The 26,330-nt window shown below is 41.7% G+C and overlaps 1 protein-coding gene and 2 non-coding genes across 3 annotated transcripts in view; all 3 read left to right on the top strand.

Annotated features, from left to right (window-relative positions):
* Aff3 (AF4/FMR2 family member 3) overlaps nt 1-26,330 on the top strand; it is a 544,092-nt gene that overhangs the window by 432,952 nt on the left and 84,810 nt on the right. The window contains exon 10 of the mRNA XM_008845867.1: nt 11,356-11,407. Within this exon, the coding sequence (XP_008844089.1) occupies nt 11,356-11,407 (52 nt within the window). The remainder of the gene's footprint in view (nt 1-11,355; nt 11,408-26,330) is intronic.
* On the top strand, nt 9,360-9,492 carry LOC115072472. The gene has a single exon (XR_003851528.1). It is a non-coding gene; the product is annotated as a small nucleolar RNA SNORA9 (small nucleolar RNA).
* LOC115072471 lies at nt 9,794-9,926 on the top strand. Its single transcript, XR_003851527.1, has one exon. It is a non-coding gene; the product is annotated as a small nucleolar RNA SNORA9 (small nucleolar RNA).

Raw genomic sequence — 26,330 nt, 5'->3', positions numbered from 1 at the left:
GTGGGCACCAGCAAGATGCAAATTCTTCTAGACCTTTGGGCTAAGAGCCTTGGTTGTTTGTTCGCATTGTCCAGAGGTAGCTCTCCTCTGCTGCAGAGACTTCACCATAGAGTATTCACATCATGACAGCTTTCTTCATCAGAGCTAGCAATGAGATGAGAAAATGGCATAAATGCCATCCAGCAGAAGTCATCTGGTCTCCAAGTGACTTCCTATCAATTTTGTCCTGTGCTGTTCAGTAAAGGCAAGTCACTGGACCAGTTAATACTTGAAGAATTCATTATGAAAGGGGATGAATATAAGAAGGCAAGGTGCATAGGGATTGCTTTTTACACAATAGATTAGAAGAATTCAGCTAGCGATACATTCATTGCATGGTTGTTCGGTAATGTCCTGCACTTGTCTGATGGGTCCAGTGTTCTACATCTACACTGACTTGTTAATACCTAGAGAAACTGAAATAATATGAGAAACTACTTATGAGGTGACTGGACCTGAGTAGGAAATGAGCAGGTCAAGGCAAGGACAGAAGGGAGATGTTTAATTGAATACCTTTTCCTATATGCGAAGTTTTGATCTGGGAGGTAGTGGGTATACATGCTCATGAACAGGAAATCAAACCTAGGGTCAAGCACTTGATGTTTAGCTGGTGCCTTTGCTTATAGGACTGTAGCCCTTTTGGACAGCTGTCTTCCCCTGACTCCTCTAGAGCCTTCAAGATAGCTTAGGTATGCCCTCTTCCAGGGAGATTTTACTGACCACTATGGTCTCCATGAGCAACTTTCTTTTCTAATGCTAAAATCACTGTGAAAATCATTGTTGCTGTTTTCTGTCTCCTACTGAGTGGATACTATTTGAGAGCGGAGGCATAATCCTTTTAGAACTAGTACCACAGTGACTTGAAAGCTGGTTAAAAGAATGAACAATAGTTTCTAGCAGGCATGGAAGTGAACATCCCCAGTTCTCTCTGGTACCTTGTTGAGTAACCCAGTGCTATAGGTGAGATTCCACTAGGAATGCACACTAGGGCAGTGTCCTCAAAACAATTTGAGAGTAGGAAAAAGTATGGACTGTTTTCAGAGGATACTTAAGTAACCTTCATCTTAGGATAGTTACCCAGTGTTAGAACTGGGAATCTGGTCTCTCATTTTTGGCACTTTCTATATCTGGTTGCTGAATGCTGTGTATTCTGGTGACTTCATTTTTGTTCCTCAAGCTAGCTAGCTTATGTTTCAGTTACCCTGAGGAGTATTTGATGACTTCATGTTTTTCTAAATCTTTCTTCGTGATGGAGTTAAGGAGCAGGTTGTTCCTTCTGAAAGAATTGAGGCTCACACAGAAGTAGAATTTTTGGAAGAATACAAGACTTCTAGTCCATTTTCTATTTAATTATTAGAACAATAATTTGGACCACCCTACCTGGCAGACATGAAACTGAAGACTTCATGGATCTTGGCACCATTTACTCAAATTTCAACCTGGTTTACTGGCCACTGAGTCATATCAAATCATCCCTGGTGCCCCTTCCTCAACAATCTTCCTGAAGTTTGTATCCACTGATAAAGGTAAATAGCCAGTGAATTCAGAGCAATAAGATGATACAGAGGCTGTTTTATCCCAACTGCCTCTTTGGTGATGTGGAAACTATCCTGAGAGAGTAAAAGACTTAGCAGAATTCACAGAGCTAGTGACAAAACTCAGAATGAAATGCTGGTCAGCCAGGCAGCTGCTATTTCAAAGCCCAGGTCTCCACCCTCTATTCCAGTATTGTACCTCTGACTGCTTTCTGTGGTGTTGATTCTCACATACATTGATTTTTATTTATTCTTTTTAAAATTCTTTTGATTTTTTTTTAATTTTGTATGTATGAGTGTTTTGCCTGCATGTATGTGTTCCACATGCATGCAGTGCATGCAGAAGCCAGAAGAGGGCGTCAGATCCCCTGGAACTGGAGTTAAGGGCACTTGTTAGCTGACATGTGGTATTGGGAACCAAACTTGGGTCCTCTGCAAGAGCAGCAAGTGCTCTTAACTTCTGAGCCATCTCTCTAGCCCCTCTATTCTTTACTGATATATAGATAAAGTTGCTATCATGAAAGGCAGTTGAGAGGCTGGAGAGATGACCCAGCAGTGAACAGCACTTCCTGCTCTTGCAGAAGATGGGTTCAATTCACATTATCCACTTGGTGGCTCACAACATCTGTAACTCCAGTTTCAGGAGTTCCAGCGCTCTCTTACGGCTTCTGTGAGCACTGCATGCATGTGGTATATATACATAAATGCAGGCAAAATACTCCTACACATAAAATTTAAAATTTTTTTAAAAGGAAAGAAAGAAAGAACGAAAGAAAGAGAGAGAAAGAAAGGAAAGAAAGAAAGAAAGGAAAAACACGAAGTTGTCAGAAAGTGATGGGGAAATATGGAAGGCGTTGGAGGAGAGGGAGTGGGCATGAATTTGATCAAAACACCTTATATGCATGTATGAAATTCTCAATAAAGTTTCTTTTAAAAGTTAAAAAAAAAAAAAGAACATCAAATCTTACAAAAAAAAAAAAAAAAAAAGGCCAGGCATGGTGGCGCGCCTTTAATCCCAGCACTCTGGAGGCAGAGGCAGGCTGATCTCTGTGAGTTCAAGGCCAGCCTGGTCTACATAGTGAGTTCCAGGACAGCTACAGGGAGACCCTGTCTCAAAAACACCAAAAAAAAAAAAAAAAAAGAAAGGCAGGTGATTGATATTATATGTACATGCATTCTTCCCATATCTCACCAGGGTTTGGTAAATTTCCTAAATGAGATTGGCACAGATAAAGTAAGATATGAGATACAGTTCCTGAAAGAAAACGGACTTTTGTAGTGGGTGCACTCAGTAAGTGGGGAAAGGGACCACCAGAAGCTATTGTCCAACTAAAAATACTCTTTGTGAACAGAAGAGATAGGTAGAGTACTTCTTCAGCCTGGGATGAGCTCAGCAGAAGCCAGCCATGGTTTACACTGACAACCAGAACAGGACCTGGGAAGGAGATGCATCTGAGCAAACACCACCTCAACCAAAATTGCTTCAAAAGATTTGGAGATACTTGGATTAGAAAGCATCAGAACTGGACATTCTTAAGTTATCCAATCCACCCATTCCTAATCCTGATTTCTCCCTAGCTTCCAGACTAAGTTGCTTCATCCATCTTTGTCTTAGATATACTTAGTCATCAGCCCCCAACATGAGCTACTCCAGCTTTCCCAGGTCCCAGTTCACTGGAATGCCACAGAGGTTTTCCAAATAACTGGAGCAAGGAAGGTGATAATTTCTTAATGAAAATAACCATCCCTGACAGAGCAGAGGGCTTGAGAAAGAATGGAGTGAGCTGCCTAATGTTCCCTCCCATGCTCCAAGCCCTGGAAAGGACTGCTTAGGAATGCCCACAGAGAGGTGGGCCTGCATAACAAATAGGCCGCCCTACAACACTAACTGTGAGAATGGATATTTGCATATGTGAATATGTTTAATGAAGATTTGTAAATGTTTTTCTCAGGCTTTAAATCTCAGATAGGTGGAGACAGTAGCACCACCTGCTGTAAAAACAAATCTGAAAATCAAACAGCCCAATTAAAGCTCAGATTTTTTTAAAGCCATTAAAATGAAGCAAAATGAAATGAACTTTAAATAAAGGACTGAAGAATCTTAAAGGGCCCCAAATGACAAATCATTTAAGGAAATCCTATTAATTAAAAGCCCCATTCCATGAAACAACTGCATTATGGTGGGGATGGTTCCTGTGCCACCCTGCAGTGCCTGTGCGGGCTGCAGCTAAGCAATAGAGCAGTGGGCATATGTTATAGGCTGTCCTTCCTGCTTCCCAGTACATACAGGATCTCAGAAAGGCAGGCTCTGGCTCTAATGAAAGTGTTGATCTTGCTCCTATGAGAAAGTTATATGCACAGGGAAGTTAGATACTCAAGTGTTAAGCTGCAAAGCTTGTAGCCAAGTCCTCCCTTTTGTGAGAGTGCTGAATTTGCCCTGGAATGAGGCAGTTGCTTCTGCTAGGATAATGTAGTCAAACCATCCCAATTTTGACACACTGAAAAGCAGGTAAAAGACAATGATGATGTGAATGCCACGTGAGGAGGACCCAGCACTGGGAGACAATGTGTTTCATTTGGCTGTGCACATACTACTCACTAAACACAGGAATAAACACCTATGTCAGCAAGTGGTCTGCTCTTGGTGGTAGGGTGTGTTTCCATTCATCACCCACTTTCAGAAAGGGAAGGGTCTGCGTGGGGGAGTATGTGGCAAACAACAGACAGACATGTATGTACTCAGTTCCCTCTTTAGGAATCCAAATCTCCCATCTCATCCTTGCCTCTGCTGAGTCCTTGCTCCCTCTCTGGAAGGATGAGCCCATTCAGCTGGCATTTCAGAACCTTCTGACCCCTGTAGCTGGTATTGGAGAATGTGTTACAACGTGCTGGAATGGTAACTATAAGATGCTATTGTCTTGGTCCAGTGAGATGGCTCAGTGGGTAAAGGCACTTGCCTCCAAGCCTGATGACTTGAGTTCAGGCCCCAAAACCCACATGGTAAAAGGAGAGAGCTGACTCCTACAAGCTGTCCTTACATCATGGCAAGCATGCGCGTGTGTGCGCACACACACACACACAATACTTTAAAAATGTCTTAACTCTTTCCAAGTAAAAAATGCATAGCCTTAGTCACTTAAATTGTGTGTTAAAAAGTCCTGTCTACATCCTGTATCATAAATCTTCATTGGCTGTGTGGACTCCACTGTGAAGCCACCATGGCTGTGCTTACTCAAAAATGTCCCTGATGAGAGTTGGGTAGCTCTTTAGGTATAAAGGTTGCAAAGGCCAGTTTCTTAGTGCCTCCAGCTGTTCTTCTGCTCTCTGGCCTCAGTTTTAATTACTTTATTATCTATTTTATATCAATGTCTTTACTGTCATTACAGCAGATCCAGCTGAGTAACTCCTGGTTATGTGACCAACCACTCACTCCCAAGGATAGATGTCCCAAGGCACTGGGCTGACGAGCATGTTTTCTGGCCTCTATAGACCCAAATCAACCATGGCAGCTATTATAACCTGAAACATACTCCTCCACTGCAGTCACTAAATAACATCGTTCCAGAAAAGCCTAAAAGAAGAACAGATGGCTTAGTTTGCGGGCTCTCTTATGACATATTTATTTCTCAGCTTGTTTACCTGAGTGAGTTTCCTGAACATTCTGAAGCCCTCTTCCCTCATCAGCAAAAAGGAATATAATTGCCCTCTCATATCCATGAGGAATTGGTTCCAGAACCACCTCTGATACCAAAAATCTATGGACACGCTAGTCTCTTTTATAAAATGGCATTAGGATTCACATGTAACAACACATGCACATCCTCCTATACTCCAAATTTTGCTTAGAATACTTATTACATTTAATACAATGTAAATGCTGTTCCGATAGGTGTAATACTCTATCGTATAGGGAATAATGACCCAAAAAGTATATATATTCAATTACAATGATTTTTCCATATAGTTTTGATCAATAGTTGTTGAATCTGTGTATATGGAACCCATAAATACAGGGAGCTATGTTAGTAAATCAGCATTGATTGAAAGCACCTGTCAGATCTTGTGCAGCTCCTCCTTTCCAAGGAGCATGTAATGAGACAGGTACCAGGCTGTTCACTAGTTGAGTAGCAGAGTTAGGATGTGTCCTGAGCACTGTGGCCCCAGAGTCAGCATTTATGCTCTGACCCTTGCAGCCTGCTGCCCCAAGCAGTGCCCAACTTCCACCTTGGGAACTTTCTGTGGGGACTGAATAAGGTCATGTCAGAAGTGCTTAGCTGTTCTGATATGAACATCCCATTCCACAGTAAGGGCTGCTGCTATGACTCTGGGGTTTAGTTATCCAGTTGGATTCTCAGGGAATATGAAGGGAGCATTGTGTTAGTCAGTTTTTCATTGCCATGCAAATACCTTAGAGAAGTAATTTAAAGGGAAGAAATATTTATTTTGTCTCACAGTTTCAGAGGTATCAGCCCTTGCTCACCTGGTCCCATTGTTTTGTGCCTGAGGAAAGGTAAAAACACCATGCTGTGAGAAACATGTGGCAGAGGCCAATCTCCTCATGGAGGCCAGGAAGTCAAGAAGAGAGAGACCTTGGGTAAGAATGAGCTATGCCCTTCAAAAGCACATTCCCAGTGATCCACTTTCCCAACTAGGCCACACTCCAAAAGTTTCTGCCACCTCCCAGTAATTCCCTGGAATGATAAAGCTAGTCAGTGGATTAATCCATTCATAAAATCAGAGCCTTCAAGATTCAAATCACTTTCCCAAAGCTCTACCTCTAAACATAGCTGCATTGAGAACCACCCCTTCCACATGTGAGCCTTTGAAGGAACACTTCATGTATGATCTGTAACAAAAGGATTCTGGAACATGAAAGGGGATAGGTGTGGGTGAGTGCGCACCACTGATGGAGGAATGCTAGGAGAAGCTCATGGTACAGGGATATGAGAATACCCATGTGAGTCAGGCATGATGCCAAAGTGTAGGCCTCTGTCACTGTGCAGATGACCAATCCCAAACTCTGTCTTTAATGCTTTTGAACATCAATCTTGGCCTTTCTTTTTCAAAAACAGTCATATATCCACACCTCCCTGCTCAAGAGCCCAACCACTACTTATTTTGCACTTTCCCATTACTCTTGATTTAATAGTTCTGGTTTTTGCTATTTAATATACCTGTGCCTACTATTTCCTTTTAGAAATAGATAAATGGATGAAAATGTTCCCAAGGGCTTAGAAGTGGGTCAGGTACAACTGTGCCTTGGTGTGTATTCAGATGGAGGTCTCACCGCTTGCCAGACACTGGCAGCTCTTAGGGTCTTGTGGGTATCATAGTTTTTCTGTCCTCTAACCATTTTTCATTGTTCAGCTATGACATCAAAATACTTGCCATCTTCCCTGTGCTCTCCAAATATAGTGAACAATGAAAATGGAGGGCTTTGTGAGTAGTAAACAAGATTTGAGTGTGATGAAGGGCAGCAAGCATTGTGCTTCACAAGTTGAGTCAAGGAGATCTACTAATAGCCATCAGAACACAGCAGAAGAGCTCAGGTTCTCAGATAGTGTTGGAGGCTGAGCCTCAGTTACCCCAGCATAACGGCTTTATAGTTGTTGGGACTTGGGCTGCATAGCGTGGCCATGATGGTTGAGGTCTGTGATTTCATATTTTAATAATAGTACCACTTAAGAGAGCAATGGGAATGTATGTAGTTTTTTAGTGTAGTATTTCTATTGCCACTTCCTTGTACTCTGAAATATTCCAAGGTTTAATTGGATTTGAACTATTCTTGAAGGCTCTCTTAAATGAAAAGTAACTTTGTTATTGTAGTTTGGATGTAGTTTTAGTATGTCCCCCAAAGGTTCATGTGTGAGGAGCTTAGTACCTAGTGTGGCTGCGGCTAAGAAATTGTGGCACCTTTAAGAGGTGGAGCCTAGTTGGAAGTGGGTAGGTCATTGAAAGCAATGCCTTCAGAAAAGGATATATGTGGTCCTGCGGAGTTCGTTTTCACAAGAGCAAGTTGTTGTAAGAGTGAGCCTGTATCCCTTTCAGGCTTTGTCATCATGTGATCTTTCCTTTCCATAGGCACTCCCACCAAAATCTCATTCTCCATTTTGTAATGTAACTTCAAGGGGGATCCATTAATAACCAGAGGCCAAATAGATAGGGTCACCCAATCCCAGGCCTTAAGCCTCCAAAACTGGGAACTAAATAAGCCTCTTTCCTTTATAAAGTACCAAGCCTCAGGTATTTCCTTATATCAGTAGGAACAGTAATACGTAAGTGATCTTTTGTTTTAGAACTCATCTAGAAACACAAGTTCATTTTCTTTTTTAATATTTTATTATTTTTATTTTATGTGCAAGTATTTTGTCTGCATATGTGTGAGTATACCTGTGTCGTGCAGTGCTGCTGAGGTCAGATTCCCCTGGAACTGGAGTTAAGGACGGTTCTTAGCTGTCATGTGGGTGCTGGGAATCAAACCCAGGTTCTTTGCAAGAGCATTCAGTGCTCTTAACCACTGAGCCATCTCTCCAACCCCACAACTTCATTTTCAGTGTGATAAATTCAGTGACTGATTATTTTTAACAAAGCAAGATAGATCCCTGGTTGCTTTATCTTCTGGTAAGGGGAGATTTGTCCAGTTATAGAAATAACAAATGTCAAGACCCAGAAGTATGGCTTGTCTAGGACCTAGGGGTATAAAGGACAGGGTGAGGTCAAACAGATCTGTGCTTGTGTGTTGACACACATATTAGTCTGTTTTCTGTTGTTATATCAAAATACCTGAGACAAGGTCATGATGAAGAATAGAAGTGTTCTAGAGGTGGGAAGTCCAAGAGCATGGTGCTGTATCTGTTGAGAGACTTCTTGCTGCAGCATCATAACATGGTAGAGGGCATCGTAGAGTAAGTACCAGCTAGTGCCTCTAGTGAGGGGGCCCACCTCCACAGGTTCATCTAGTAATAACACTTCACAAAGGCTTCATCTCCAGACACCATCCAAAACAAAACACATATGACTTTGGGAATTAACATTCTAAAATAGTGAACTTTGAAGGGACACATTCAAAGCGCAACATCACAGCATACACTGACATACACAAAAATGAGTCACACTTGCTGTTTTAAGAGGACCTCACATTCTGTTTTTCCATTGTGGAGACTTTCAGCTAGCCTCATGCAGTGCTTAATGTGGCTGGTTCTCAGCCATACTAAAATCCCTTAATGTTGGGGTTTCATGCTCTTGTTGACAGGGGCCTTCAAATCTGTGTGTGTTGATGTCCTTATAGAGATTAAATTTCCCAATCACCTTGCCATGACTTCCATTAGACAACAGTGAGGTTGTCCATGGTGACTGTGTGTTTCTAACTTCCTTCCCCCGTCCACCCACCCATAGGACCACCCACTCTGAGAACACTCGAGTATATGCTGGGCAGCTTTGAAATTAAGCCAAATCGCAATGGTGATTTTCCTCAAAGAACAGATAAAGAATGGAGGAAGAAATTGTCTTCTTCTCTGGTCTTATTTTTACTGCCAGAAATTTATTTAACTTAAGAGCCTTTTAATTAGAAAATAGCCTTAGGGAAGGTACCCCAGCCCATCCCACAACCTGGTGTGGTCCTCAGTGTCATCACCTCGGACCCAAGGATGAGAAGATTGGTCCTTTAACAAGGTTATTTCCAAATAATATGCTAGCAAAGGCGATTTCTCTCCTTTGAGGTCGAGAGTATGAATTTCAGACTAAGGAAACAAATTCTGGGTGCTCAGGTTAAAAGTAATGGGGGTATAGCAAGCCTCCAGCGTGCTTGGGTCTGCAGTGACCCTGTGCATTCCTATAGTGCTTGCCAGAACAGTTTTGGAATGGTTTGAGACCTTGCCCTGCTCTCTCCAGAGCAAGGTTATAGAAATTTCAGACAATTGGTGTCCCCCCTTGTGTAGATTGTATGAATCTTCCCTGTCTAATGTGGCAGGCACTTGCCATGTGGTTAAATTATTAGTTCTGTGGTCATGCCAGTAGGAACATTACCTCTTCTATAGTGCCTTTCTTTCCCTTACTTCTTCAACTGAAACTAAAGTTCCTGAGAGTAATCTGGTGTCCCTAGAACCAAGCTCATCACCTCCAGGACTGATGACCTCCTCAGTTCCCCGGGGGCTGTGGTTGGTGCCCAGAGAGAGTGCTGTGCTGGATATCCGGGGTATGGGGGATTTGAGGGATGTGCCTAGCAAGCCTCCAGCGTGCTTGGGTCTGCAGTGACCCTGTGCATTCCTATAGTGCTTGCCAGAACAGTTTTGGAATGGTTTGAGACCTTGCCCTGCTCTCTCCAGAGCAAGGTTATAGAAATTTCAGACAATTGGTGTCCCCCCTTGTGTAGATTGTATGAATCTTCCCTGTCTAATGTGGCAGGCACTTGCCATGTGGTTAAATTATAAGTGAATAAAATTTAGAACCCACTTTTTAAAAAAAAAAAAAAGTAATGGGGGTGAAACTCTATAGCCCCTGCTTGTGTTTTGCATGTTTGCTTGGGGGTTTAAAGAATGGAGGGTCAATAAACTGATCCTGAAAAGGCAGCAGCCATGTGTGAGGAAGTACATTCAATATCTAACTGGCAATGGCTTCAGTGGTACACCAGAATAACCTAGAAATCTCTAGAAAATTGTTTGTCACAAATAGAAGGGTTTTTCTACATTGCAAGATATGAGAAGCAAATTTATGTCTTAGATTCACAGAGTCTAAAGCAAGATTGTCAGAAATAACCTTCCTTACTCAGGGTGGACAGAGGGTGATGTAAGTCACTTTCCTCAAATGCTTAAACAACTAGGGGAGGACTGGGTTCATGCCCTGCGCTGCCAGCTCCTTTTCCCCAGTTTACTCCTAAAAGTCACTGAAATGACATACAAATAAAGGCATCTTCCCTTGATAGGCCTATAATTGACTTTATAAAAACAGTAGGCACATATGGGGGACAGTCTTTAGACACTCACTTGAAGACAATGAGATCCTTAAACACAGGAGCTCAACAGCATCCAGACCAATGTCTGGAGCCCTAGACCCCATGCCAGCTTAGAGAATGCATTTCTGAGCAAGATTCCTTTTGTAATGGATGAGTCTGAAAAAACCACTGTTGTACCAAGAAATAATCACAGCAGTGCTGAGAAGGAACAATTTTTAATCACTAGGAATGGTAGGATATGAAGTTCATTTTTTTGTCCACTGTGAGCTTTTGTGGACTTGCTGCCTGAGTCAGGACATATGGGAGGGTCTGATGAGTTGAAAAGTGTCCTCACAAATTAGTCAGAAGCGCCTTGCTGTTCAGTGCCCTCCACTCAACAGGTCCTGAGGCAGATGTCATCTCCAGCCCTTAGGCTGTCAGGAGGCCTACAACTCAAGACTGTTGGTACATGGCCCTCTGCTGAGTTCTACATGTTCATCCACTTCCTTTGCTATGAGCATTGCTAGGGCAGGCTCAGGGACAGTACCTAGCTCTTAAATAAGTGTGGAATTAAAACTTCCCATGGAATAGCCCTTCTTTGGGTCTGTGTTTCTGAAACAGCACACTCTGGAGCCCCACCCTCACCCCACTCATCCTGTGACAATAGACATCAATTCTCATGCTGTCAGTCTGTTGCTTCCTAAGTGCATCCGGAAAAAAAAAAAACACAAGATAAAAAAAATTAGAAATCACAAAAACATTATTAAATGTTGTTCTTCTAAGGTTGATTCTTTTGGTGTTGAATTGGTTTGAATCTGCTAAGTATCTCCACTCCTTTGTTCCTTCTTTCAGAATGCTAGAAGATGACCTTAAGCTAAGTAGTGATGACGAAGAGAGTGAACAGGTAAGATTTTCTTGTGTGTTGCTGTCTTGTGGATGAGCCACAGATACCCTTGTCCTGCTGGGTTGAGCTAGGGGAAACTGAGCCACAGCAACTGACTGAACCATGGTGTTCTGTGATGCTGGGCATTATGCTGCTACTAATAATCTTCTACGTAGTTTGATCAGTCTGTCGAAATATCTTGACCTCAATTTCTATTAAATCTTTAGTGGCATAGATAGACCAACAATAATATTTCTAACAAAGCTGATAGGATCAAGCTTCCTTGAGAAATACCGCCTCCTCCATTTTTATTCTTCTTTTGGTGAAGATAACTGGCCTTCTGGAGATCAAACATGTGACCTTAGCCTCATCAGCATGCAGCAGGGAGGTTGTACCATTAAATATTGAGAAGCCTCATAGAGATATTATTAACAGTGAGAAGGAGCAAACATAGAGGTAAGCGAAGACGATGAATAAAAAATAATCGTGCTCAGTCTGGGTTGTTTGTCTTAAATGATAAATGTGCTTGAAATACTCTCCCTTGCTGTTGATTCATCAGCTTGAGACATCAGTCAGGGGGATATAAATAGTCTTCTGATCAGTCAGTTATGGTGAAAAAATATCCACTTAGCATTCATCTCTTTCCCTTCTGCATCTCAGGAAGTGTTTATATTCTAAAGCAAGTTTGAAAACACTAAGGACATATTTTCCTACATTTCTCTTTCCTTTCCCTCATCACCTGTATTGCATTGTGTCAAATTTGGATGAACAAGATGTCCTAGAAAGACAATTTGAGAGCTCTCTTTTTTATGTCATTTTTATATGTAATACTAAATGCATGTGCCACTCAATTGGTTTTGGAATAGTGAATGTAATTCAGAGGTACTATGAAATGTTATGTAGATGATTTGCTGTCTAGACATGCAAATACAAGTAATGCTTATAAAGAGCAAACAGAGGAGAGAGAAAAGTCAAGGGAAAATTGCTAGGGGCACAGGGTCGTGGAAGATATTCTTCTTGTGAGACAGGCTGAGGCACAAGTGTATAAGAGAAGAGGCTCTGTGAATCTGGTTCCCAGATTGGCAAGCAGAGAGCACCCTGGAGGGGAAGGTTATCTGGACAAGATCAAAATTGGTCTTTGAGAATTTTAGGAATGGATTGATTGGTTTCTAGGTGTTCACACCAGGAAGTCAGATACCCACAGCCCATCAATCTTAGCAGAAAGGTAGACCAGCTTCATTTCTAATTTTGTTTCCTCATCTCTGTGACTAAAGGAAAATTATTTCATCTCTTTGTACTTTATACCATTGAGAGGCTAAGATAGGAACAGTTATAAATTAAGCCATGCCAAGCATGCAATTTGTGTATAGTTTATATTAGAAAAAAGTATTCTCAGACTAAATCATTTCTAGAGTTATTTTCAGAAAATAATTCCAATGAAAACTTATTTTAAAAACTCATTATAGCCAGGCATGATAGCACACACCTTTAATCCCAGCCCTTAGTTGGAAGAGGCAGGCATATCAAGGCCAGGCTGGTCTACATAGAGAGTTCCAAGTCAGCTGGGACTACAGGGAGACAGTCTCTCAAAAAAAGAAAATTCACTATCAGTGTTGTACTGTACATATTCTCTAAAGTCAACTAAATCATTGACTGTATTAGCTGCCCCTTCCCAGTCTACAGCCATTGGAAACACTGTATTGTTAATGTATACTCACATCTTATATTCCTGCATCTCTTCCCCACGTAAATACATCTTACTATTTTTGCAAAAGGAACAGTCTAAGGAATGATTTTTTATAGTAATCCCTGTTTCATAAATAAGACTCCAGACAATGGTTTTGTGTATGACAAGTTAATTTTTCAACATTAGTTAATTAGTTGTCCTATTTGGGCCTATGCGTATACTCTGATCTAATCACAAAATTGTAATTCCTCTCATTGTTTTACTGACTAAATTTGTTCTTTGACTCTTGCGTACATGTGTATGATGTATTCTGGTTACTCTCATCCCCCACTTACCTCCCTTGACCCCCTGTCATCCCCCACTCCTCTCTACAGGTTCCTTTCCTATATTCATGCCTTTTGTTTTGTTTTTTATGGCCCACTGATTTTATCTTGGACCACCTCTGTGGCCACAGGCATGGAACTATGCATTGCAGAATGGTGGGTTCACTGTTCGGTACACAACTGTTGGCAGTGACTGTCCCTACCCCAGAATCTATCAGTTTATTAGTTGCTAATAGTTCAGCGTGGGAGGGTGGGGTGGTTAGGGTCCCAGGAACCCCTCTCCAATCCATGTTTGGCTGCTGACAGACCCATTGTTGTTCATTCCCAGTACAGGTAGCCACAGCTGCTATGAGATCATGTTTGCAACGGCTGTATCATGTCCTGAAGCTAGCATTTCATACCCTTTCTTCCTCTTTTGACTCTCACATTCTTTCCACTCCCTCTTCCACAATGTTCCTTGAGCATTAGAGGAACTCCCCTACTTTTAAAAAGGACTAATGACAAGATTTTTTCCCCTGAAAGAATGTAGCCTGTGTATACGTGAAGCACACATACACATATTTCTCTGACATTGTAAGATGCTGAAACATTTATCCTACATGATTTTTTCAGATATAATCAGAGTTTGTCCCAGCTTTTCAACTATGATGTCAGTGCTCAGCCCAGGACCCCAGCCCATGAGATAGTGCCACCCACATATTCAAGATGAGTCTCCCCTCCCCAGTTAAACCTCTCTGTAAATACCTCACAGATATGCCCAGCAGGGTGTCTCCTTGATGATTGTAAACCCAGTTAAGCTGATAATGAAGATTAACTATCATAATCCCCAAGCCTTCCACTTCGTTGGAACTTGAGGTCACCCATCATGTTCATGTCATCAGATCCATCAGGCTTTTTAAGATTTTTATTATATAAAATTTTATATCTATAAATGATTTTTGCAATTAGCTGGCATATGGTGAATATCTATAATCCCAGATTCTGGGGAAACTGAGGCAAGAGGATGGTGAGACGAAGAGTTTGAAACCAGCTGGTGCAGTATCTCAAAACAAAAGACAAACATTTTTATAAGCAATAAATAATATGATCATATCATCTATGTGTAATTGAATACAACATGCACAGAGAAAAGTACATGTACATTAAACAACTTATTGAATATTCATAAAACAAATACCTTGGGCTGGAGAGACGGCTCAATGGTCAAGAGCACTGACTGCTCTTGCAGAGGACCCGGGTTCAATTCCCAGCACCCACATGGTGGCTATGAACTGTCCTTAACTCGAGTTCCAGGGGAATCTGAACCCCTCGTCTGACCTCCACGGCATTGCATGACACAGGTGCACTCACATATGTGCAGGCAATACACTCATACACATAAAATAAAAATAATAAATAAAATATTTAAAAAACAAGTACCCATATAAACAGTATCCAGATGGAAATACCAGCATTTCCAGCCTCCAAAGTGTCTCTGTGTTCCCTTCTAGTCACCAACCTTCAGAAAGTTCCCTTTTCCCTTTTCCCTAACGCTGCAGAGTAGCTTTGCTTGATTGATCTTTATCAACATGTACTCTTGGAATCTGGTTTCTTTGACTCAGAATTGTTGATATGTAACCTATGTTCCATCTATTTGGAGTAACTCCATCACTGTGTCACATTTCATTATGTGTATGCCAATGCTTATCCCTTCCACTACTAATTTTTGTGTGTGTGTGTGGTGGGAGATTCACACTTTAGACCAGGCTAGCTTGGAACTTATTGTGTAGCCCAGGCAGTCCTCCTGCCTTAGCTTCTCAAGTACATGAGCTGTGTCTTATCCTATATCTTTTTTATCTCCACAGTGTACACTATGACTGACTGGTTTCTAGTACAAAAAACTAATCTTCTCTGCCCGCCACATCTACACACCTGTTCATATCTTCCATCTGTCCCCAGTCCTACCGAAAGGCCATCCAATTTCTGTTCCTCTGGGACTTGTTCTTATCCCCTTCCTTCCCTTTTAAGGATAACTCTTCTCTACCACAACTGATCCCCGAACTACCAGTGATCTCCACTGACCCAAATGACCTGCTGCTTCGCATCTCCTGTCTGACCAGAAAGGTGGGATCATTGACCACTCTTGTTCACCACTTCCCTGAAGGCTCTAACCTTGTCCTCCTCTAGCCTATTTCCCTCCTCTCTTATCTTTCTAATGTTCTGCTAACTACTCCATCTCCACACAGTCTTGAGTTTTAGAGTCTGGCAGTATTCGTCCCTTTCATTTCTGCTTTTTCCTCTCTACTTCCATTCTTTGAGTGACCTCATCCCTCCTCCTGACCTTGTTTTTTATGTACTTGCAACTTCTGTGTAGCCTCATCTCAGAACGCTCTTCTGAACCACAGACTACTTGACTTTTCTACTTGATTGTCTCAAAAGCATTCCAAATTCATTCCATACCAAACTGAACTTAAAATCTTGCCCACCCCCTCTACCTACACACACAAATATGTTTGTCTTGTGATTGTTCCCATTTCCAAATCTAGCATTGCTAGATGCCCACTGTTCAAGCCTAGACACATGCAGGACTCAATCTTGGTGACTCCTTATTTCTCATCCAAATGCTCATTTCTTCTCTAAGGTCTATAAATTCAGTCTCCAAAATTAAATATCAGTCTACCCACCACTTTCCAGCCTGGCTACTTAAAGCTCTCATCTTTGGTCTCCATCTTCTATAAGACAGTTTTGCCTCGATGATTTTTTAAAAATGTAAATCAGATCAACTCATTTTTAAAAATTTTCATTTTTATTTATATATATGTGTGTGTGCCTGTTTGTCTAAATGTGCACCACCTGAATTCAATGCCCATGGAGGCCAAAAGAGGGCATCTGATCCCCTGGAACTGGAGGAAGTTGTGAGCTGCCCAGTGTAGGTACTGGGAAACGAACCCAGGTCCTTTGTAAGAGCAGCAAGTGCTTTCAACTGCTGAGCTATCTTTCCAGACCCTAAGTAATTTCTTGATCTAGAATCTGAAGTGCATTTCCCATCCCTCCTGCAGAGAAATGCAAAGCTCCTAGCATGGCCACCAGTAACCTGCACAGGGGGTCTTGTCCAGTTCTTCCACTTCTCACTGACTCCTTCCAGCACTTCAGCCACCCCAGTCTTCTTTGGACAAGCCAGGCTCAGCTGCCTCGGGTTATCTGTAGGGCTCTGCTCCCTCTATTTTTGACTGGAAGTTTGCTGAGGACAGATGCTATGTATGGGATGGCAGAGATGTTATCTGTTGAATGGATGCATGAATAGATGTAGAGTGCCGCATTAAATTAGTATAGAATCAAAGATGACTTTTATTTTACCTTTATTTATTGAACACTGATTTTTTTTTCCAAGTTCAAACCATCATCTATACTGACAGATAAGACAAAAATATGACACCTAAGATCATAAAGCAACTGTACAGGAATGTACAAATGACCTACCTACTTGAGAGAAAAGCATCTATCCAACCTGCATGGAAATGTTTATTCCCATTTCTTACACATGCTTAAGTCAAGCAATACTAAGGTTACATGTTTTTCTACATCACCTCAAGCAAGAAAATGTTTATTCCCATTTCTTCAACAGGCTTAAGTAAAGAAATACTAAGGTTACATGTTTTTTTCCACCCCCTAAAACAAAAGCCCCCCCCCCCCCCAAAAAAAAAAAAAAAACACAAGAGAGTAGGTTTCACCTGACCATCTGTTTCAAGGATGAAAGAATTTTCATTGTGGCCTTGGCTATAGCCAGGTTTACTTGAAAAGCCGGCCAACACTGCTGAAATGGAAGTACGCTGTCATGGTGTCTCTCGGACTTTTTATACTTGATGAGATTCAAACTGGAAATAGCAAAGATCTGACGACCAGTTTTCTTGTCTGGGCATAACATGTAGCCCATATGTAGCAAATTTGTTTGATTTCCTTTTTGTTGCTCTTTTTTAACAATTTAATTGTCCCCTGAAACAATATAAAGGAATCAGAAGACTGCAGATGAAGTGCTTCCTGAAGGCACTCTGCCTTTAAAGGAATTTTTTTTAATGGATTTAGAAGAGAGAGAATTATAGTGCATGTCTTACCATTTGGTGAAAAAGATGATCTCTGCCTCTTGAGTCTGGGAAAGCTTAGGAAGTTAGTCACAGCCAACCCCTAGATGGAATCATACAGCTAAGGCATGATGAAAGGGGCACATGATTAAGACTTTCGGCAAGCCAGAGCTCCGATAGTGTCAGCTGCGAGCAGGGTTTCCAAGATGACAAATCCATAGCCCAGGGAGAGCAAGGGAACAGAGATCTAAACTGAATGGTGACATGCATGCCTGTAGCTCCCAGTAATCACATTATCCACACAGATTGGGCAGTCTTTTCATTTTAATTATATAAGAGCAGTTTTCTCTTTAAATGAGCATGGTTTATCCACTTAAACTGACTGTTTTAATTTTACAGGAAAGATCACTGGATATAATCTGTAGAGGGGAATTTCTCTATTGGCCTAATTGATTTCTCACACAATGAAGGAAAGTTACCTTTTAATCCCCCAATCAATATTTGGAGAGCATACAATTAATTTAATAGATATCTAGGTCATTAACATAAATCTGCAAGCTAAAGAGGCAATTATTTTCTTATTTATAATGCAGAGAGTAATAACCTTGTCTGTCAGGAAGAATCTAAAGCTGAGTGCCTCCGCATGTTGGGACTGCAGGTGAGGCTGTTCTGAGCCCTGAGTTGCAAACTCTTAGTGCATCATGTTTCCTTTGGTCACTTATGGAGCAGCAGAGATACAGTCCCATCCTGATTCTCTGGTCGTTCTTATACAGGCCACTGATGACAACTAGTTTCAGACAAACTATTAAAAGCAGATTGCTGTTCTTCATTTTTCCCCCGTTTCTTTTTAATATGACAATTGCATAACAGAAAGCAGAGCTTAAAAGGGGAGGGGGGAGCCTCTAAAGGCATTGACAGCGCATGACAATCAGTGACCACATGAATTAACAGAACAAAATACAGCCGTGAAATAGAAGCCTCTCAGCCCAACTCCACTTCCCTGGGTGCATTTTTTCTTCTCAGCCTCAGCATAGTTGATGCTGAGGTTTTGGGCCTGTGAAAATTTATTACACACAGAGTCAATCTGCATTCAGGCAGCCAAGTCTGAATAGAGAGTCATTGTGCTTGTCTGGGATTTGTGGCCAGAGTTCACCCAGTCAGCATGACATTCGCATCCCAGGAGATTCATAAAAGCCAACACCCTGGTATGTGCTCTTGAATCCTGCCAAAACTGTGTAGAATTATATAAACAGGAGTTGAAGCAGTAATCAGGACCAGGTTTGGGGGGCACGGCTCCAAAATCAAGTTTCTCCTCCATGAGAAATGAAGTGTATTTGTAGCCAAATAAGAGCTGAACAATTCTTACATAAATCATTCCAAAAATAGTCATAAATGCCTACTAAGTGCCGCACATCCATGCAAGATGCTGGCTTGTTGGTTAGCATGAATTATACATTAGTAATATTTGTTATGATAATTTAACCACAAAAACGTTAAGTCAATTTTCAATGCCAGGAAATGCCCTGCCCTAAAGGACTATACAGAAGAATATATTACATATATTAAACATAATAGGAACACAGGAAGAAAAAGAGGAGTACCTTTTATCTTTATTTTTAGTCTTGCAATAGTATACCTGAGCTAAATACCCAGTTTGATAGTATTGATTAAGTGGTTTCTTTTCTGTATGGAACTACAATAACTATAATTTAGGACACCTGACTGTCAGATCTTTGTCATACCTGCCTAGGAAAGTCTACATACCTGAACCATCAGTCACAAGGAAGGAAACAAATGCAAATATTCAACTAGAGGGTCTGCTTGTTTATCAGACCTAAAGCTCAGTTAAGTAATTCCATTTTATAATAAAAGTTTACTAACACTAAAAGCAAATAAAAATTTCTTTTATGGTATTGTATTATACCACTCTGTGTAAGCATTTGTGAAAGCACACACATTGGTAGATATTTACCCCTCCAAAAAATCTTTTTGTTCATGCTAATCAGCTATAATTTGCAAAACTGAAATGGTCAGTTAACTTAAATGTCACTGGCCACAGATGTGCAAAGGCCCACATGCTGTTCCCTAAAATGGTTTTTGAGACCTACTCATAGGGGCTCAGTTGAGATTTGTGTAAGCCTGGGCTTTAGAAACTTCAACCTCAGCACCTTAAATCTGCAAAATGAGAAAATTACATGAAAATTAAAGGATCCATTAAATGTGGAAAAACATACAATTAGCACAAAGACAGGAAACCATGGTCTTTGTTAAAATTGTAGGATTCATACAAAGAGTAATATTTTTGAACCTAAGCCAAGTTTTTGTTCGTGGCGGATATCAATGCTGCCCACCCAGGCCCTCCATTTAGGGAGCACAGGGAGGCCAGCATCCAACTCTGAGAGAGACACACTTCTCCAGCTCAGCCTCCAGCAGGATTGCTAGTTGGCAAAGGAAGTGGAATTCTCTCTGTAGAGCACATTCCTTTAACTCAGAGGAACAATGCTTTGTCCTGTGGATTTAATGATGTGGGGTTTGGGAATTTTGTTTGTTCAAAAGCTCCTTGGGAAGTGACACTATTCAAGAGTGGTTGCTCTTTGGAGTGTATGCTGTCACTTGTCTCCAGGCTTGGCTGGTGGCCTGCAGCAAAAGATTTATCTACAGCTAATTATCCAGGTGTTTGGTCCAGATATGCATTTGGAAAGTGTTATTTTCATTTTAGTTTTTCAGAGTTTTCTCCATGTATGGGGCTGATTATCTCCTAAGCACAGCTCTTCTCAGGAGACTCCTAGCCTGGAGAAGCCTACAAAAATCATTCATTTCTGGTCACTCAAGGGCTATTGACTCTTCCCAGTTTGATCCGGACTAGATCTTCAGCCTACAGATTGTGCTATATGAAATAAGGTTATCTTTAGGAAGTGTATCAGACAGTTGCTAGAACATTAGGCCACTAGATATGGTCATCACCACAAGTGAAAAGTGTTAGTATACACAGGACTTCTCCCTGAGGAGGTCTTATTCAGTACTGACCTCTGGGTAGATCTTCCTTCCTAGACTGTTCTTAGAAGTCCAAGGCAAGCCTGACTTGGTGGCACACACCTTTAATCCTAGCACTTGGGAGACAGAGGCAGGTGGATCTCTGTGATATTCAAGGCCAGCCTGGTCTACATAGTGAGTTATAAGCCAACCAGGACTACATAGTAAGACCCTGCAAAACAAACAAATAGAATTCTTAGTGAATATGCACAAATCTAAATAATACAGTGTAAAGGAGAAAAAAAAAACAGGTACGCTTTCTTGAAAGAGGAAAGCAAGCATTAGTTTTTAATGAAAGTATAATAGAGAAAGAATATCAAATCTGGAAAAACATATTTTATCACCTCATATGGGAAACAGTGGCAAATAATAGTGTTTGTCAGGCCCCAAATTTCCCTACTTACAGCCTCTAAATGTTGTCAATGGTAAGGAAGTGCTTTCTGATGAAGAGTGAGCTAAAATAATCTCTCTGCCTTATGTGGTCTTAAAGAGAACTTGGGGATTCAAATCTAAAAGTGCCACCTTGGGGATGGCAAGCTCCCCAGGGAGGAGAAGAAAGGACCCAGCAATAACTGTTGCTCCAGACCCAGAGTAACAAGGAGAGGAGCATCAAGGAAAACTCGGGAGTTCAAGGGCCACTTAGTAAAAGAATGAGCTAGACCTTGAAGCTTATGCTGCCTCTAAATCAAGGGAGGAGCATTTGGAAAGAACCAGAAAACCTTGTAAATATCCTGCCTCTGACACAGAGAACTGAAGTGGTTTGTCCTCTGCTGCCCTCATTCAGCAGTTGGCTTTCTTTAGTGACAAGTTCTGACACCCCTGAAATTCTGCTTGTCCTTATGATCTTTCTCAATGTGGGTTTTATGAAGAACAAGCAGTGTTTGCACAGAGCAGTCTTTATTAGAGCAACCAGACAGTCCAGGGTACCCACCACGGCAGGTTTTCTCCTTCCTCTGACTGCCATCTGGTTAGCATCCCTTGTCACTCTCCAAGTGTTCTTATAAGAGGTTAAATTAGATTGTCCTCCCTGACTCTGCCCGACCCCAGGACAGAACAGGATAAGGAGAACACCTACTGAACAGAATGCTTCTTAACCAGCATTTCTAAGTATCTGGAAATGAAAAATATTGAACAGTATCAAGGAGAAATGTAAAGAAAGAATGTTTCCTTTGTCTTACAGATATTGCTAAATGTGTTTTTAAAAACATGAAATGGAAACACATTAAAAACAAGAGTTCATCTACTAGTGAAATGAAAAACGGCATAAAAGTGAAGCTAGTGAGACATAAAATGTGCTAATAGCTGTAGAAGGAAGTTGAACTATGGAAAAAATTAATGAGTACAAGTCAGCTTGCAAAAGGAAAAGTACGGTGTGGCTCTTAGTGGTGAAGGCATGCAAGTGGATCTCAGCTAACAGAAAAACCCAGATAAACCAAGACTGACTGTGATAGCACTGGTCAGATATAGGGGATGCCTCGTTTACAATGAAGTGACTTAGAGCCATTTGACCTTCCAAATGTAAGAAAGCAAATGCATTCAGTAGACACTACACCTCCAATTCTGGATTTCCATCTTTTCTCAAGCTAGTAATCCACATTAGGATCCTCTCTCAGGATGCTGGGAAGTCAAGCAGCAATAGGTTAGGGCACCCAGGTAGTTCCAAGCAGTATCCTACAGTGACCCGTGCTCTGAGCTGCAAGATTCCATAGGCTAGGTCCAATGAAAGCATGCTTGTCTTAGAATATTCTCAACTTTCAAGATGGGTTTCTCAAGACAGCTGCATCCCACAATACATGAAGCAGGACTAAAATCACTATATCAGAGTCCTCTTTTTTAAAAATGTCTTTTTAAAGGTTTTCTTTTGTTAAGATTTTATACATTTATGATTTCATGTTGTGCATAATCCAGACCTCTCGCCCTCTCTTCTCACCTTCCCCACCTCGTTAGTTCACTTTGTCCCTCTACACATATTCATACACACATACATGCATGTGTTTTGGGTATCATTATTGTCAGTATTATTAAATGTGATACTGTTGGGTTTCTTTCATCTGGAATGAAAAACTGTGTTCTAACCAGTTGGATCGTAAGTTTTCTTCCTTTAGAGCAGTAGCAAACTGTAGATGCAGAACTTCAAGCCGTGCGTCCATTGTATGACTGTTACTAGTATTAGAGAGCTTTGCTGTGTGGAGGGAGTGTTCATTGATGTGTACATGATGCAGGTGCACATGTGGGGGGTTCACATGCCCACAGCATGTGGGGGAGGAGGCCAGAGGTTAGCCTCAGGTATCATTCCTGAGGTCCTGTGTACCTTGTTTTTGAAGCAGTTTCTCACTTGGCCTGGAACTTGCAGATTAGGTTAGGCTGACTAACTGGTAAGCCCTGGGGATCTGCCTGTCTCTGTTTCCCTGGGGCTGGGACTATAAGTGCCTGCCACTGTGCTCAGATTTTCCTTTTTTTTTTTTTAATGTGAATTCTGGGCAAGTAATGTGATCAAACTCAGGTTTCATGTTAGTGCAGCAGGCATTTCACCGCCTGAGCTATTACCTCACCCTCTTACTAACATTTGTCCTGGTTTGTTTTTCTGTTGCCATGATAAACACCAAGACCAAAAGCAACTTGGGGGGAGGCGGGTAGGAAGGATTTATTTCATCTTCCATCATCGAGGGACGCCAAGGCAAGCACTCACTGCAGGAGCTTAGAGCAGAAACCACAAAGGAGAGCTCTGTTATCTGACTTACTCCACTACTTTTTTTTCTTACTATGTAGCCTCAGCTGGCCTGGAACTCTATGTAAACCAAGCTGACCTCAATCTCACAGAGATCTGCCTGCCTCTTCCTCCCAGTTGCTGGGATGAAGGTGTATACCACCACTCCCAGCTCAGCTACCTTTCTTATACAACCCAGTCCCATCTGTCCAGGGGTGGCACCACCCACAGTGGACTGTACCCTCCTACATCAGTTAGCAATCCAGAAAATGCTTCATAGACATGCCCATGGGCCACTGTGGTGGAGACAATTCCTCAGTTAAGGATCCCTTTCCCCAGGCATGTCAAGTCAAGATTAGCCATCACAGTATTTTTCTTTGATTTGTGATTAACAGCTTCAGACTAATCTCTCCAGCTATCATGTCAACATTTGCATGTAAATATCCATAGGCAGCTTGTACTTCACATGCCCAAAACTAACTCCATCTTTATGCCTGCTTCAGTATCCCTAGTCTCACATCTCTACCAAAGGTTACCATCCATACCAGGTATTCGGGCTGGAAAACTGGTCCTCATACTACCCTGACCTGACCTGCCACATCCAATCAGTGAAAATTCCCCCAGTTTGATCTGCAAAGTATAACAAGGCTCTCTCCATCTCAATGTTGTCAGATGCTCCTCTTGCCTGGATCATTGTAATCTCAAATATTGTCCCTTCCTCTCCAAACACATCACCATACAAGACAAGCCAGAGTGACTTTTGAAAACGTAAGGCATATCACCAATCTCGCCCCCCCTCACCTTTTGTTTCTCATTTCAAGTTACGTAGAATACACAAGTAGACTTTGCCTAGCTTCCATCCATGTAAAGTCTTTAACGACTTCCTACTATCCTCTGGATAATATCCTCAATCCTGCACTTGACCCTCAAAGCCCTTGACATTGGCCTCCTCTTGCTCTGTCCCTGTCCCACAGCCTGTTCAGCTGCATGGTAGTGACCTCCTACAGTTTCTCAGCAGAGCCAGGATCTACCACTGCCACAGCTTTTGCCAAGGTGCTCCCTCACCCTCCAGCCCTTCTTCCCTCGCCCACCCCCATTTCTTTGATCTGTTAGCTCTCCTTTGTCCTTCAGGCCTTGTTATTCTCTACTTGGTGAGCCTTCCTTCAGCATTTGTCCTTTCAGTATTCTGTTTCCATCACATGCTGTCCTCCTCAGCCACTGCCGTCGTAATCAGAACAGGTTTTGGGGGGAACTTTCTCATGTCTGCCTCACCTTCAGACTCAAAGAGATGTAGCAAAGACTTTATCTATTTTGCCTATCACCGAAGCCAAACCCAGTGCCTACACACAGTAGGTGGTTCAGGTTAAATTATATATATGCCCAGATATTAATTCTGTTTCCATCAAGACATTGGCTCACTCTGGGCTGCCTCTGAATTTCAGCCTTTCCTTTCCCTTTGTTTTACTCCCCACTCCAGTGTCTGTGGACTTGTCCTGTACAGGACCGAATTACAGTAGGGCATTTAATTTCCTCTTTGATTTCCCTTCAATAACAGATTGTGACTTGTAATTCATTTAGCATATACTAGAACCAGAATATCTACTGATTATATTTCCAAGCACCAACCTTGTTATAATAAAGACAGAGAAAAAATGTCATCTCTTGAGGGAGTCTGGAAAATGACTATTTCTGGCAGAAAACTTGTTTTGTCTTATAGACTTGAGCTTCAGAGTCATTCATGAATGAATAATGCACTCAGGAAAGATCAGTGAAGCGTTCTCTTAACCCTCTCAACCGATTTTGCTGAGAACTGAATCAAAGGAAAGCTTCAAGCAAGAGATGATGAGAGACAGAAAGAAAAATATGGTCACTGTAACATATGACTCTTGAAGGAATGAAATTGGGCAATTCATCTAGTTTACGAGTAGTTTTTCAGGCTTCAATCATGAGTCAACTAAGTAATTTTTTTCTTGGTTGTTTAATCCCAATGTTTATTTCTTTAATTATTTTCCAACAGTAAAATAAAATAGTGTGCAAAAGCTGAAGTTTTTTAAGAGAGTAGGCAGAAAAGGCTCTTGAAAGTCTCTGCTTTCATACAGCATAGAATTTCAATTTAACAACATCAGCTCTTTTTTTCTTGAAGGAATGATTTAAAATGTTAAACAGTATCATTGCCTTTCTTTATGGACAGTGATGATCCTATGTAAAGTATTTAGTGATGTAAAATAGTTGCAGATTAAAACCACAATCAAAATCAGGCATTAAATAATAGCAGTGCAGGTAATTGATGGTGCTGAGTACCACAGTGTTGACTTTGTGGTAACATACATCATCATGTCAACAGACTGGAAGAGTGACAAATCACAGAAAGACATTGCTTGGTGACTGATGGGTGCCCAGCCTCTAAGCCAGTCACCATGTGGTTTTGCTAAAGGAAAGCTATCCTGGCCCCAGCTTCCCACCCCGCTTCTAATAGATCTGGCCAACATGATCCTGCCTAGTTGCATCCCACGTGGGATGCACCAATTCATGAGCAGTGGGTGCACAGCAGTTTCTTGCTTTTTTGTTTCTATTTTCCTCTTTAAATCATTTTCTAACAGGCTCCACGTCGACACACACAGTTTCCCTATAATAAAAGTCAGCAGGAAGAATATTTGGAGGCAAGGAAGAAAAGAGTCATCCCATGTTGCCAGCCTTTCCTAGGGCTAGGGGAAATTCAGACTGGACTTTTAGTCACATCTCTTATGGAAGAGTCTGTCTCCCCACGCCTCCTGCAAAGATGTGAAGAGTCCACACTAAGAATGCATTCCACCTTTCTTCAGGGGAGTTCTTGGGTATTCAGCCAGAATCAGAAGTGGAGTTAGCGTCTTCTTAAGTGTCCCTGCCGAAAGTAAGCTCTGAGTGAAAAAAGAACCCTGTAGGAGAAAACCTGTGAACAGTGGTGGCCACCCATCACCTGGGGAAGCTTTCAGTGAGCCACTCCTGGGCTGGCTATTGAGGAGAGTTGTGGGGTGGGGAACATGCACAGCATGACATCTCAGGTACCTCAGCTGGCACCTTGAGCTTCTCTTTCCCCCTCCCTCCGCATTCACCAAGATCTACAGAGGACCTCCTCTCTGAAGGAATTCTGTGGTGC

Source organism: Nannospalax galili, unplaced genomic scaffold (assembly GCF_000622305.1).
Source record: "Nannospalax galili isolate Female #2095 unplaced genomic scaffold, S.galili_v1.0 scaffold182, whole genome shotgun sequence".
Lineage (NCBI taxonomy): Eukaryota > Metazoa > Chordata > Mammalia > Rodentia > Spalacidae > Nannospalax > Nannospalax galili.
This window is presented reverse-complemented; position numbering and strand designations above follow the sequence as displayed.